Source organism: Canis lupus, chromosome 24 (genome assembly GCF_011100685.1).
Source record: "Canis lupus familiaris isolate Mischka breed German Shepherd chromosome 24, alternate assembly UU_Cfam_GSD_1.0, whole genome shotgun sequence".
Taxonomy (NCBI): domain Eukaryota; kingdom Metazoa; phylum Chordata; class Mammalia; order Carnivora; family Canidae; genus Canis; species Canis lupus.
The window spans coordinates 37,275,176-37,288,954 of record NC_049245.1 but is presented as its reverse complement, the minus strand read 5'-3'; the positions used below and the strand labels follow the sequence as shown (position 1 = coordinate 37,288,954).

The 13,779-nt window shown below is 55.8% G+C and overlaps 1 protein-coding gene across 1 annotated transcript; it reads right to left on the bottom strand.

Moving 5' to 3' along the window:
• Positions 1–1,204: 1,204 nt before the first annotated feature.
• Positions 1,205–3,044, bottom strand: CEBPB (CCAAT enhancer binding protein beta). The gene has a single exon (XM_038572578.1). The coding sequence runs from the start codon at positions 2,944–2,946 to the stop codon at positions 1,906–1,908; it is 1,041 nt and encodes a 346-aa protein (XP_038428506.1). The 5' UTR covers positions 2,947–3,044; the 3' UTR covers positions 1,205–1,905.
• Positions 3,045–13,779: the final 10,735 nt, after the last annotated feature.

The window sequence follows — 13,779 nt, the reverse complement described above, 5'->3', positions numbered from 1 at the left end:
TGTTGGGAGGCTTACATGAGATGGGTTAGGTCCAAGATTTACTGGACACCCGACCTCTGGCAGGCGCTCGCCACATTCTCGCTGCACTGAAGACCGGTTGCCAAATGCCAGGAACCTCCCAGCAAAAAATAATAACAAGAGCAAACGCTTATATAATACCTCCTGTGTGCCAGGCACCGCGGGACGCCGAACGTGTATCCACACTAACCCCTCCGTGTCCATCCTCAGCTCTCAGGAATGCTGTCCAGGGCCGGAATGGCCGTGGGGGTGCAGTGCAGAGGGGCAGGGGGGAATCAGGGGACAGGGAAGCAAAAGCCTTGCCAAGGGGGTCCCTTCTGTCCCAGGGAATCAGAGACAGCGGGGTCCCAGGTTCCAACCAGGCTCGGCCACTATGAGCAAGCAGGTGAGGCCTGGACCCTGCGTCCACACCTGGGCAAAGAAGGCAAGGGGTGAACCTCCCAACCCGAGGAAAGGGAAAATAGAAATGTAGGAACCCTTCTCCCCCCACACCTCCCTCCACCTGGCCCAGCTTCTCCCCTCAGGCAGGCCAGGGACACACAAACACAAGCTCGCCCACACACCCAGGCTCCTCTTAAAATAAATATATACACACACACAGTCTTTTTTAAACAGCCCGCCCAACTACACTTACCAAAAAGAATCTGCTCCAACTTGGGCTCAGCAAGACCAAGACCCATACGCCCTCTTCCTACATAATGTGGCCTGCTAGCCGGATCCCCCAAACACCGGACCCTACAGAGGTCACAGACGTACAGGTCCCTCCCTCTAAACTCAAGCCTGGCACTCGGGACAAGCCGACCTCTTCCCAAGCAGGGTTCCGGGTCACTCCTCCCCAGCACTCAGGGGCGCTGAGTCACCCTGAGAGCCCCAGAAACCTGGCATCCCCCACCTCCAAGCACAGACCCTGGAGGGAGCAGCAGTGGAGGGAGGACCAAAAAAAAAAAAAAAAAAAAGCACACACACACACACGACACAGCTGTTAACACCGCCACCCAACCACCAAAAAACCCCCAAAATAATAGAAACCCCCCAACACACAACAACCCCACCCCCCCCTACCCCCCCACACACCCCCATCCAGGAAAGCACATCTAAAATCATCTAAACCAAAAAATAAATTAAAAAAAAAAAAATCGAAAGCCAACTACTGCCCCCAAAAGGCTTTTAACCATTCTCCAAAAAAAAAAAAAAAAAAAAAAAGTTTATTAAAAGTGTTCTTAATGCTTGAAACGGAAAAGATCCCCAAATATACAGACGCCTCTTTTCTCATAGAAATAGATTATTTTTTTTATAATACAAAAAAAAAAAAAGGACCAAAAAACAACAACATCAACGACATCAACAACAACAACAACAACAACGCATCAACAGCAACAAGCCCGTAGGAACATCTTTAAGCGATTACTCAGGGCCCGGCTGACAGTTACACGTGGGTTGCGTCAGTCCCGTGTACACTCGCGTTCAGCCATGTTCGAGCCGATTGCATCAACTTCGGAACCGGCCCGCCCGCCGGCGCCCGGAGAGGAGGCAGGGGAGGCAGCGAGCCTGTCACTCATCTGTGCACATAGACACGTCTTCTTTAAATAACACCACGGGCGGGCGCCCCGTCTGCATGTGCGGTTGGTTTGGACAAAAATATAGATATATATATATATATAATAAAATATTAAAATTACCGACGAGCTCCCCGCGCCGCCAAGCGCCCCGGTGCCAAAGTTTCGCCGGCGCCCCGGGGGCGGGGGCGGGGGCGGGGGCGGGGGCGCGGGTCCCCGCGGCGCGGCCGGCAGCGCGCGGGCAGGCGGGCGGGCGCGCGGGCGGGCGGGCGCGCGGGCGGAGCGAGCGGGCGGCCGGCCGGCCGGCGGGGGGCCGCGCGCGGGGGCCGCGCTAGCAGTGGCCGGAGGAGGCGAGCAGGGGCTCGGGCAGCTGCTTGAACAAGTTCCGCAGGGTGCTGAGCTCGCGCGACAGCTGCTCCACCTTCTTCTGCAGCCGCTCGTTCTCGGCCGTGAGCTCCAGGACCTTGTGCTGCGTCTCCAGGTTGCGCATCTTGGCCTTGTCGCGGCTCTTGCGCACCGCGATGTTGTTGCGCTCGCGCCGGATCTTGTACTCGTCGCTGTGCTTGTCCACCGTCTTCTTGGCCTTGCTCTTGACCTGCGAGGGCGCCGGCGCCGCCCCCGCGTAGCAGGCGGCCGGGGGCGCCTTGGCGTCGGCGGGGCTCGGCGTGCCGGGCGGGCTGGACGACGAGGACGTGGACAGGCTCCCGCTGCTGCCGCTCGGCACCGCCTGGTAGCCGAGGTAGGCGCGCAGCGCGTACGGGAAGCCAGCCGCCATGCCTGCGGCGCCGCCGCCCGGCGCCCCGGCCTCCTCCTTCCGCTTGCAGTCCGCGGGCTCGAAGCCCGGCTCCGCCTTGAGCTCGGCGGGCTGCGGCGGCGGCGGCGGGGGCGGCGGGTGCAGGGGCGCGAAGCAGCCGGGGTGCAGCGCGCCCTTGGCGGCCCCCAGGCGCCCCAGGCTCACGTAGCCGTACTCGGACGCCTTCTTGCAGTTCTTGCCTCCGTAGTCGTCGGAGAAGAGGTCGGAGAGGAAGTCGTGGTGCTGCCCGGAGGAGGCGGGCGCGGGGGCGGGCGCGGGCGGGGCCGCCTCGAAGGTGTCCGTGGCTGTGGCCGGCGCCGGGGCCTGCGGCGCGCCCAGCGGCTCCAGGTACGGGCTGAAGTCGATGGCGCGCTCGTGGTCGCCGATGCTGCCCAGCTCGCCGGCGGGGGGGCGCGGCCCGGGTCTGGCCGCGGGGGGCGCCGCGGGGGCCGCCTTGCCGCCGTACGCAGCAGCCAAGCAGTCCGCCTCGTAGTAGAAGTTGGCCACTTCCATGGATTTAAAGGCGGGCGGCGGCGGCAGGGGCAGACATGCTGGGTCCCAGGCCACCAGGCGTTGCATGAACGCGGGTGCCCGGGGAGGGGGCCTGGGGCTGCCCGCTCCGGCCGGCCCGCAGGTGGCGCGGCCTCCCGGCTCCGACCGTGGCCGCTGGGTCGCCGCCGCCGCCGCCGCTGCTGCCGCCGGGGGGCCGCTGCCGCCGGGGGGCCGCTGCCGGTGCGGGGGCTGACGGCTGGACCCTCGCGTGGGTCCTCTTCCCGGTCCCGTGCGCGGCTCTGACTCGCTAAAGTTTCTCCCGAGCCCGGTTATTTATAAGGCGACCCATGGCAACGGCTGCGTCACGCTGGCAGCCGCCCCGGCCCCTCCCGCCGCCGCCGGGACGCGGGGTGGCGGCCCGAGACCCCCGCGAGGGCGCCGGCGGGGCCCGGCGGCCCGACCCGAGAGCCGGGGCGCGCCCTCGGGGGGTCCGCGGGCCCGCGGGGGGGCGGCCTGACGCCCCCTGCCCACCCCCACCCGGCGGCGCGGGGATTGGGAGCGAGGAGGGGCGGCGCGACCCCGCCCCCGGACCGCCCCCTCCGGGCTGGAGGCCGCCCCGGGGGGGCCGCGGGGAGGGGGCAGCGCGACCGCCTTCCCCCTCCCGAAGCACGGCCGCCGCCCGCCCCCTGCTGGAGGCGGCGGAGGCTTCGGGACCCGCCGAGCCCGCCCGGACGCCCCACGGAGGAGGCCGGCGCTCCCCAGGCCGGATCCCGGAGACCCCGGCCCCGCCCCGGCCCCCCGAGAGGTGACCCACCTGCACCGTCCTTCCCCCGCGCGGCCGGCCCCTCCCCGCCCCAAAACTTGCTCCCAACCCCAGCCCTCGGAAGGAGGGGATTCCACGCTGGGGGAGGCCCCCCGCCCCTCCTAAAGGCACGTCTAACGCAAGGACCCCGGTGGGGGGCACTTCGGGGGAGAGCCCCACCGGGACCTCGGCCGCGGCGACTGCGCCGCCCCCAGCCCCGCCCACCGGCCCTGCCCGCCCCCTTAGACCACACCTGGGTCTTCTCTGGCCCCACCCGACCCTGACCTGGGCCCAGGGAGGTGGAAGGGGGTGGGTGGGGGGTGCTCGGCGGCCACGCTGCGTGACCTTGGGCGAGTCACTTCACTCCAAGCTCCTTCCATGAAAGTGCTGTTACGGTTATTATTATTAGTTGTATCATTGTCTCCACCACGGACTCCCAAACAGAAGGCTTAATTTAAGTTTGAGGTCCACTCTGGGAGGCACATCAGAAAGAAGCCACCTCCCTCCCACAGGGTACAAAGAAGCCCGGGGGGGGGGGGGCATAGGACACCCAAGGTCACAGGGCCTCATGTCCCCCACTAGTCTTAAAAGCTCTTATCAGAGCACCCTAAGACCTTTTTGCCAACCTGAGGTCAAAAAAAAACTATTTCTGAGGCTGGGGGTGGGGGTATCAAGCCAGACCCCACTGGGAGCCATGCGGGAGAGAGAAGGGACATCCCCCCCGTTGTTACCAAGTCCCTACTTTGTGTTGAGGGTAGGCCTGGACCCAGACTTTTTCCACCCTGGCAGGAGGATGCTTTTGCTACTCCTGGTACGCAGATGGGAAAACGGGCCGTGGCCCGTCCTGGATTTGAACGCTGGGCCGAGTGGGCTCACGGCGCCCCTTGCCCTCTGCAGCCCCATCCCTAGGCCGTTGGGGCAGCTCCTAGGGCCCACCCCTCACCCCTCACCCCTCTGCCATTCCCGGCCCGGGCCGCTGAGGCAGGAGCTCCCAGCCTGCCTGGGGATAACCCCCGGCCCACTGACCCCAGCCCTGGCCCTGGCGGGCAGGCAGGCATTGCTCAACCTTCAGCGTTATCTGCTGAGCTGGGGTGACCTCCGCCCCAGAGAGCTGGAGAAATGACATCTCCAAGCGCCCTTGGGGGGTGGGGGGAGCAGGGAAGAACAGGATGAAACACTGACCCGGCCTGCTGGCTTCCCGGGCCTTCCCAGCAGCCTCTGGGCCAGGGAGGGATCTGAAGCCCCAGGGCCATTCAGCCAGGCCTTCCGAGCTACAAAGTGGGACGCTCACACCACCTCCAAGAGGCCCTCCTGGCCCCACCTGCTAGTGAATTTCCTTCCCAGCCTATCACCAACTACCATTCCCCGGCTTGTCTAGCCTCCCTCGGTCTCCCCCCACACACACCCCACCCCTGCAAAAAGACTGCCCGCTCCATGAGGGCTGGCCCTCGGATACTGGAACTCTCAGCTGGGCATGATCAAAATTTACCAGTGGTGAAAGCATTTGCTGTTCCCTCTGGACCAAGAACACTGTTCCCCTAGCTCTGCCCAAGATGGCTCTTCGGGGCTCAGCCCAGAGGTTACCTCCAGGAAGCCCTCCCTAACCTCCCCATCCAAAGTCCCAGACCCTCAGTCACTTCTCTCACATCCCCATATTCTCTTTACCATCAAAATTATCTCACCTATGCCTGTGGCCTCCTGTCCCCACCACCCCCTCCCCACGTCACCCCGCCCAGGACGGGGATTTGGGTTTCATTCATTGCTATACCCCAGTGCCTAGAGCAGTGCCTGACACAGGGAAGTTGCTCAGTGAACGGAGGAGGTGGAGAAAGTGAGGTCACCCATGTGCTGGGCTGTGTAGTAACCTCGGGCCAGACGGCTTCCCTCTGTGAGCCTCAGCGGTCCCCTCACCCCCCCACACACACACATCTATCGGGGTTCTGGGGGGAGTGCAGTGAGACCTGGGGGGTCTGAAGCTAATTAGGGGATTTGCTGTGTGTCCTCAGGCACATCTTCTACCCTCTCTGAACCACATCTCGAGCTCTCTGCGTGTAGTAACTCATTTAACCCTCTTGATAACTTGTAGGAAGCCCATCCTATCATCTCTACTTTACAAATAAGGAAACTGAGGCCAAGGTCCCATTTAAGGGGTGGGAAGGACTAAAGTCTTTCCAGGCTCACCTTCCCCTTTGGGTTTGTAATAAATCATAATGGGTGTGAAGATGTAAACCCCATTTTCTGAATGGAAGAACTGAGACCCAGAGGAGGGTGCCCCGCGGTCACACTGTGAGTCAAGGGGCAGCCTGGATCCTGGTGACCAGATTCACCCATCAGGGTCTTGCTCTGGCCTCCCGGAGGGACCTCACCCACCAGACACTGAGCCTTTTGCCTCCTGCCCTTCCCTGCTCAAGATTCTCCACTCTGGCCTGACGGTGAAATCAGTGGCAGTAGCCACCCCAGGTGCCACCCCAGGTGCCTGCCACCCCAGAGGCTGCATGCTCGGGTGACGTAAGCTCTTGTTTTTACAAGCCCCATTGCTCAACGGGCCTGCCTGCTGCCACACCATTAACGCTCAGCCTCCCCTCCAAGAAGGGGCTGATGGGCATGGAACCACTGGGGCCCAGAGGCCACTAGCACACCCCGCGGCCCTGCACCTGGGGGGCCCGGTAGCCAGGTTCCACCTGACACCACCCGATTACCGACGCCCTGGTGTCTGTTGGAGCCCGGGGTGGGGAAGGGTCTCAAACGGGCAGCCAGGAGTCAAGTCCAACCCACAGACATGTTCAGTGTGACCCCTTGGTGTTTTGCTTTGTTGTCTGGGTTTTTTTTTTTTTTTCTAATGGATTTATTGCCAACATTTAAAAATCAGATTTCACATCAAAATTCCAATTTTCAGCTTCTCTTTTAAAACCAGAATCCGTGGGCTGGGCCTCTGTGGCTGCAAGTGTGGGCAGGAGCCAGGCGGGGGCTGTGGGGGAACAGGCTCTTTCCTACCCGGATACACACCCTCCTCTACCCCCAAACTGCTTTCAAAATCCCTTCCCCCAGCCTCTGCAGCTTTTCCTCGGCCCCATTTTCAGGAGGAGAAAAGCAAGGCAACTTGCCCAAAAGAGAGCCCTAATGTCACTCCTTTGACGCTTAAAGGTGTTTGCAGGGGGGAGAATTCAGCCAGCAGGTGGAAACATAAGGCTGAAAGAGGAACCATCGGAGATGGTCCGTGGCACTGTTCTCTAGTGGATCTGGAGGGGGGTGGCAGCAGAGGGTGGGCTTGGGTTCCTGTTCTGCACCCTCCTGGCTGTGACACCCCGGTCGCTGGTCTATAGAATGGGATAATCATATCCCCTCCAGGACGCCTGGGTGGCTTAGTTGGTTAAGCATCTGCCTTGGCTCTGGTCGTGATCCGGGGTCCTAGGATGGAGTCCCACAGGGGACTCCCTGCTCAGCAGGGAGCCCCCTTTTCCCTCTGCCTGCCGCTCCCCCCCCCCCGCTTGTGCTCTCACTCTCTCTCTCTCTCTGTCAAATAAATACATAAAATTTTTAATAAATAAATAATAAAATCCTCTGTTTGGGGCATTCTGGGCCAGGGTGTCCCTCCCACTGGCCCACTGTGACGCATGGGAGTGCATCAGACCTCCCCTTCGCCCCCAGAGGACCCGATCCTGGTAAGTCATAGAAACCTCATGAAAGCAAAGTAGGCAGATGGGAAACAGGTCCAAAGAGGGTTAGGACCTAGATCACAGGGTATCACCGGTAAAAGAGCCAGATTGAAAAGCCAGATCCCTGGTTCTACATTTTCTCCACTACACCTCTTCTTTGAAGCTTCACTTTCCCCATCTACCCAATGGGGCTGAAATTAGATCCCTGCGGGCTGCCAAGCCGATATCCTGGGATCCAGAGTTTGGGGGAGTCCTGGGAGATGCGCAGAGCTGGCTGGTGAAACTTGTCTGTGTGTATGCTGCCACCGTGTGGCGGGCTCTGGGGATGCAGGAGTGGTTAAAGGGCATCCTCTGGCTTTGGGATGCAGAGGTCGGCTTCGTGGCCGGGGCGGGTAGGTAGTCAGAGCGCAGGAGCAGGCTACGGAAAGAAGAACAATGTCCAACGAACTAATGTCTACAGACAAAAGGTGCTCATTTTCACTTAGTCACTCATCAAATATTTTTTGGCACCTACAGCGGCTCATGCCCTAGAAACATTCATGAACAAGACAGAGCAATTCGTTTTCATGGTGTTGACATTCCCCTTGGAGAAGACAAACAAGAAAGATAAATGAGCAGTGTACACATTGTGTTAGACCCTGGTAAGCAACCTGGAGAAAAATACAGCCGAGGAGGGGAATGAAGAGTGCTGGCAGGGTGGGGGGCATGCATTTTAACTTTAGGGTGGTCAGGGGAGGCCTCAGTGAGGTGACATCTGAGCAAAAACATGAATGCAGAGAGCTGTGAGGAAAGAGGGCCGGACAGGGGGCACAGCAAGTGCAAAGGCCCTAAGTAGCGCATGCCTGGCCCATGCAGTCCCCCCCCACCCCACGCTAAGCTCAGCAGGGGAGTCTGCTTGTCCCTCTCTCTGCCCTTCTCTGTGCTTGTGGTCTCTCTCTGACTTTCTCTCTCTCTGTCTCTCTCAAATAAATTTCATTTTTTTTAATTTTTATTTATTTATGATAGTCACACACACAGAGAGAGAGAGAGAGAGAGAGGCAGAGACACAGGCAGAGGGAGAAGCAGGCTCCATGCACCGGGAGCCTGACATGGGACTCGATCCCGGGTCCCCAGGATCGCGCCCTGGGCCAAAGGCATGCGCCAAACCGCTGCACCACCCAGGGATCCCCTCAAATAAATTTTAAAAAGGAAAATGAAAGAAAGAAATAGTGGGGGGCCATATCACACAGGGCTCTGTGGGGCACTGAATAAACTTTGGCTTTTACTCTAGGTTAGCAGGAGCCATGGAGAGTTCTGAGCAGAACAGGAACAGGATCTGACTTGGGTTCTAATGGAATCCCTCTGGCTGCAAGGGGCGGGGATGGACGCTACTAGCAGCAAAGGCAGAAGCAGGGAGCCCAGTGAGGAGGTACTTGTAGTCCAGTAGGCTCCACAAGGGTGGTGGCCACAGAGATGGTGAGAGAAGTGGTCAGATTCTGAATCTCTTTTGAAAGTAGAAGCTTCAGGATTGGGTGATAGATCAGTTATAAAACAGCCACACTCCATATGGACCTCTCCATAGCCATTTAAAGGGATGGGGTATATGATACCAGAAGCACCGGCCACCAAAAGAAAGAAGTAGATAAATCAGACGATGTCAAAATTAAAAACTGTGCAGCAAAGGGAAAAATAGAGTGGAAAGTCAGCTCTAAGGAATAGGAGAAAATATTTGTAAATCATGTATCTGATGGGTCAATATCCAGAATATATAAGGAACTCCTACAACTCAACAACAGAGAAACACTCAATTAAAAATGGGGGAAAATCAGAGCCCCTGGGTGGCTCAGATGGTTAAGTGTTGGCCTTCTGCTCGGGTCGTGATCCCAGGGTCCTGGGATGGGGCTCCTGCTCAGGGGGGAGGCTGCTTCTCCCTCTCCCTCTGTCCCTTCCCCTGCTCATGTTCTCTCTCTCTCTGTATCTCTCTGTCTCAAATGAATAAATAAAATATTTTTAAAAAATAAAAATAAATAAATAAATTAATAAATAAATAATAAATAAAAATAAAAATGGGGAAAGGACTTGCAAAAGACATTTCTCCAAAGAATATATGTGAATGGCTAATAAGCACATGAAAGGATGCTCAAAGGCGCTGATCATTAGGGAGATACAAATCAAAACCACAAGAAACCACCCCACATCCACTAGGATGGCTACCCTCAAGAAAAATAAGAGCTAACAAGTGTTGGTGATGATAATGGAGAAATTGTGCATCATACCATTGATGGGAATGTAAATTGGTGCAGCCACTGTTGGAAACAGCATGGCAGTTCCTCAAAAAATTAAAAATAGAACTCCCATATGATCCAGTATTCCACTCCTAGGTATATACCCACAAGAATTGAAAGCAGGATTTTTTTGTGGGTTTTTTTTTTTAAGATTTTAATTTATTTCACAAAGAGAAAGCAAGTGAATAAGAGCAGGGGTGGAGGAGTGGGGAGGGAGCAGAGGGAGAGGAAGAAGCAGGTTTCCTGCTGAGCAGGGAGGCCAGATGCAGGGCTGGGTCTCAGGACCCCGGGATCACAACCCATGCAGAAAGCAGACGCTTAACCGACTGAGCCACCCAGGCACCCCAAAAGCAGGGTTTCGACAATATACATGCACACCCGTGTTCACAGCAGCATTATTCACAATAGTCAAAAGGTGGAAGCAACCCAAGCATCCATCAAAGTAAATGGATAAACAAAATGTGGGATACACGTACAATTATTCAGCCTCTAAAAGAAAGGAAATTCTGATATACTACAACACGGATGAACCTCGAGGACATTATGCTAAGGGAAATACACCAGGCACAAAAGGACAAATACCGTATGATTCCTCTTTTTTTTTTCCTCTGAGATTTTATTTATTTATTCATGAAAGACACACACACAGAGAGAGAGAGAGGCAGAGACACAGGCAGAGGGAGAAGCAGGCTCCATGCAGGGAGCCCGATGTGGAACTCGATCCCAGGACCCCGGGATCATGTCCTGGGCCGAAGGCAGACGCTCCACTACTGAGCCACCCAGGTGTCCCCCATATGATTCCTCTTATATGAGGTACCGAGAGCCGTCGCCTTGATAAAGACCAGAAGGTAGAGTGACGGATGCCAGGGGCCAGGGGAGAAGGTGGGGAGCTGTTTAACAGAGACAGAGCTTCCATTCAGGATGATGAAATGCTTCTGGAGACAGACGGTGATGATGGTTGCACTACAGTATGAATATCCTTAACGGCACTGAACTGTACATTTAAAAATAATGAAGATGGTGAATTTCATGTTATCTGAATTTTATCACAATTTAAAAAAAATACAAAGGACATGACAAGTTTTCGTATGTCAACATGGAAAGGTACCCAGGGGCCCTATGAGGTGAAAGAAGGATGTAGTGGAGCAGGATCCTGGTGGAGTTGTGTTTGTCTTGAAAACATTTGCCATTAGCTAAAAAAGAATTTTTAATTACACGCAGTGTTGGTGGTGTGGGAAAACAAACAGTCTTACAAACTTCTAGTGGCTGTCTAAAGTGGTAGAGCCTCTCGTGGTAAGTTGGCCCAGAAACATCATTGAGCCCAGAAAGGCTGGACGTTTATCCTACAAGGGTGTCATAGCTGCATGAAGAAACGTGGACGTGACGATGGCAGGAGCTTGGGGACAGCACGAGGGAACACTATGCAGCTGCTGAGGACAAGGGAGAGGATCTAGACCAGGATGGGGTCTAGAGGATGAGGGGGGTCCTGCGTGAGCAAGAGGGTCTAGACCAGCACTGTGCCACAGAACTTTCTGGGTTGACGGCCATGTGCTACATCCGTGCTGTGCCACATGGCAGCTATGAGCCACCTGTGGCCAGTGAGCACTTGAGGCTAGTGTGATTGAGGAAATGAATTTTTAATTTTATTCCATTTTAATTGACTTTAAGTAGCCTCCTGTGATTAGTGGCTCTTGTATTGAACAGCACACATCTAGAACCAAGATCTGTCATTTAAAGGGGAAAAAAAAAAAAACTAAGGGATGCCTGGGTGGCTCAGTTGGTTAAGCATCTTGCATTTGGCTCAGGTCATGATCCTGGAGTCCTGGGATCTAGTCCCACGTCTGGCTCCCTGCTCAGTGGGAAACCTGCTTCTCCCTCTCCCTACCCCCTCATGCTTTTCCTCGCTATCTCTCTCTCTCTTGCTCTCTCAAATAAATAAATTCTTGGGATGCCTGGGTGGCTCAGTGGTTGAGCTCTGCCTTCAGCTCAGGGCATGATCCAGGGTCCTGGGATCAAGTCCTGCATTGGGCTCCCCGCACAGGGAGCCTGCTTCTCCCTCCGCTTGTGTCTCTCCCTCTCTCTGTGTGTCTCTATGAAGAAATAAATAAAATCTTTAAAAATAAACAAAAATAAATGCTTTTTAAAAAGAGAGAGAGAGAGAGAGAGAGAGAAACCAAGTGCAAGCCAGGATGTGTGGTATGCAAACCCCCACATAATTGGGAGGAGTTGCAGGAATTCACTCATGTGTTTGTTTGAGGAGGTTTCTCCCAACAGAAGGGTCATGAGAAACTGACAATGGGGGCAGCCTAGGGCCCGGGGTGCTCTGAATACTGTCGTATAATTACACACCCCAAAACTTAGTGGCTTAAAGCAACCACCATTTGGTTTGCTCACAATCCTGTGAGTCAGAAATCTGGGTGACTTGTCTCTGCTCCAGTGCTGGCTGCTAGTTGGAGGGTCCAGGGCGTTGACTCTCATGTGTCACACCTCAGCCGGAATGGCCCAGCTGGCTGCTGGCTGGCTGGAGCCTAAATCATCCAGTGCAGTCCTCAGTCCCTCGGTTCATCATTCCATAGTGTCTTCCTCCCCATGCGGTCTTCCCAGCACTGTCACCACACCACTTACACAGCAGCTGGCTGCTCCAGAGCACAAAAATGAAAAATGCTAGGCCTCCTTTTGGAGGTTAAATCCAAACCTGGCACCACCATTCCTGTCCCATCCTATTGGTGGGACTACACAGAGGCCGGCTTGCACCAGGAGGCAGGTTCACTGGGAGCCGCTTGCATTAAATCTTCCAGAGGAAGAGGGCTGGGGGCTGAGGTGGGAGGAAGACCTACATTTCCTTTTTCTAACTTTAAAACATTCACAATGGCTATGTGTTACCTTATCATTTGTTTGAGTTTTAGAAAGTCATACATTGCATGGACCTGCCTCCACACCTTTACCCGTGCTGTTCCCTTGGCCTCAACGCCCTTCCCTTCCACCTGCAGCTGAGACATGCCCAGAGAAACTTTCCCTGTGTGCTCAAGTCAAACGACTCCCTGTTTCCTCTACAACTCCCCACCCTTTGTGCCTCTAGGATCTTATTCTTCCCCTACTGGAGTTAGTTTGGGGTAATCCACCTCTCCCGGCAGACACTGAAGGACAGCTCAATTGAAGTCAGGTCTGTACACATGCACACACACACACACACACACACACACACACACACACACAGTGAAGTCATGTAGGTGCTGAGTAGGTGCTCAGTGATTTGGGGGCTCCACCCAGCAAAATACACACTTGCCTGACCCACGATCTCCCCAGCGCCCTGGGCCTCCGCGGGCACCTGAGGCCGCACTGTCTGGAATCACCACCAGGTGGCAGTAGAGGCCAGCTTCTAACCTCCCGGTGCCTCTGCTGGTAAAGCACACGCGGGTTGCAAAGCCTGAGAGGTCAGCGAGGCCAGGGCAGGGGGCCCGAAGCCCAGCCTTGAAGATAGCCCATCCTTGGGGATCCCTGGGTGGCTCAGTGGTTTAGCGCCTGCCTTTGGCCCAGGGCACGATCCTGGAGTCCCAGGATCGAGTCCCGCGTCGGGTTCTCGGCATGGAGCCTGCTTCTCCCTCCTCCTGTGTCTCTGCCTCTCTCTCTCTCTCTCTCTGTCTATCATAAATAATAAATAAATAAATATTAAAAAAAAAAGATAGCCCATCCTTATTGCCTACTCCCCTCCTCAACTTCAAATTGTGCCTCCCCTCCCCCAAGCAAACTGACTTTCAGTAGAGGCGTGCCAACCACCGGTAGATGCAACAAGCTGGAGGAGTCTATAAAATGTTGGCACCGAGTGAAAGAGACCAGATGCAAAAGAATACACCCTACACGGTTCCTTTTATATGAAGCTCTAGAATAAGCAAAAATGCATCTACGGTAGAAAGCATCAGAGCAGTGGCTGCCTGGAACCGGGGGTGGGGGGGCTGGGGGGGTGGGCAGGCTGGAATGGGGAAGGATGAGGGTACTTTCTGGACTGATGGGAAATGTTCTGTATTAGTTTCCTCGGGTTGTCATAACAAAATACCACCACGGATTAGGCAGGTTAAAACAACATACATTTATTCTCCAACAGTTCTGGAGGTGGGAAATCAGAAATCGGCTATGCTCCTTCCGAAGGCTCTGGGAAGAATCCTTCTTTGCCTCTTCCAACTTATTACGGTGGCTACCA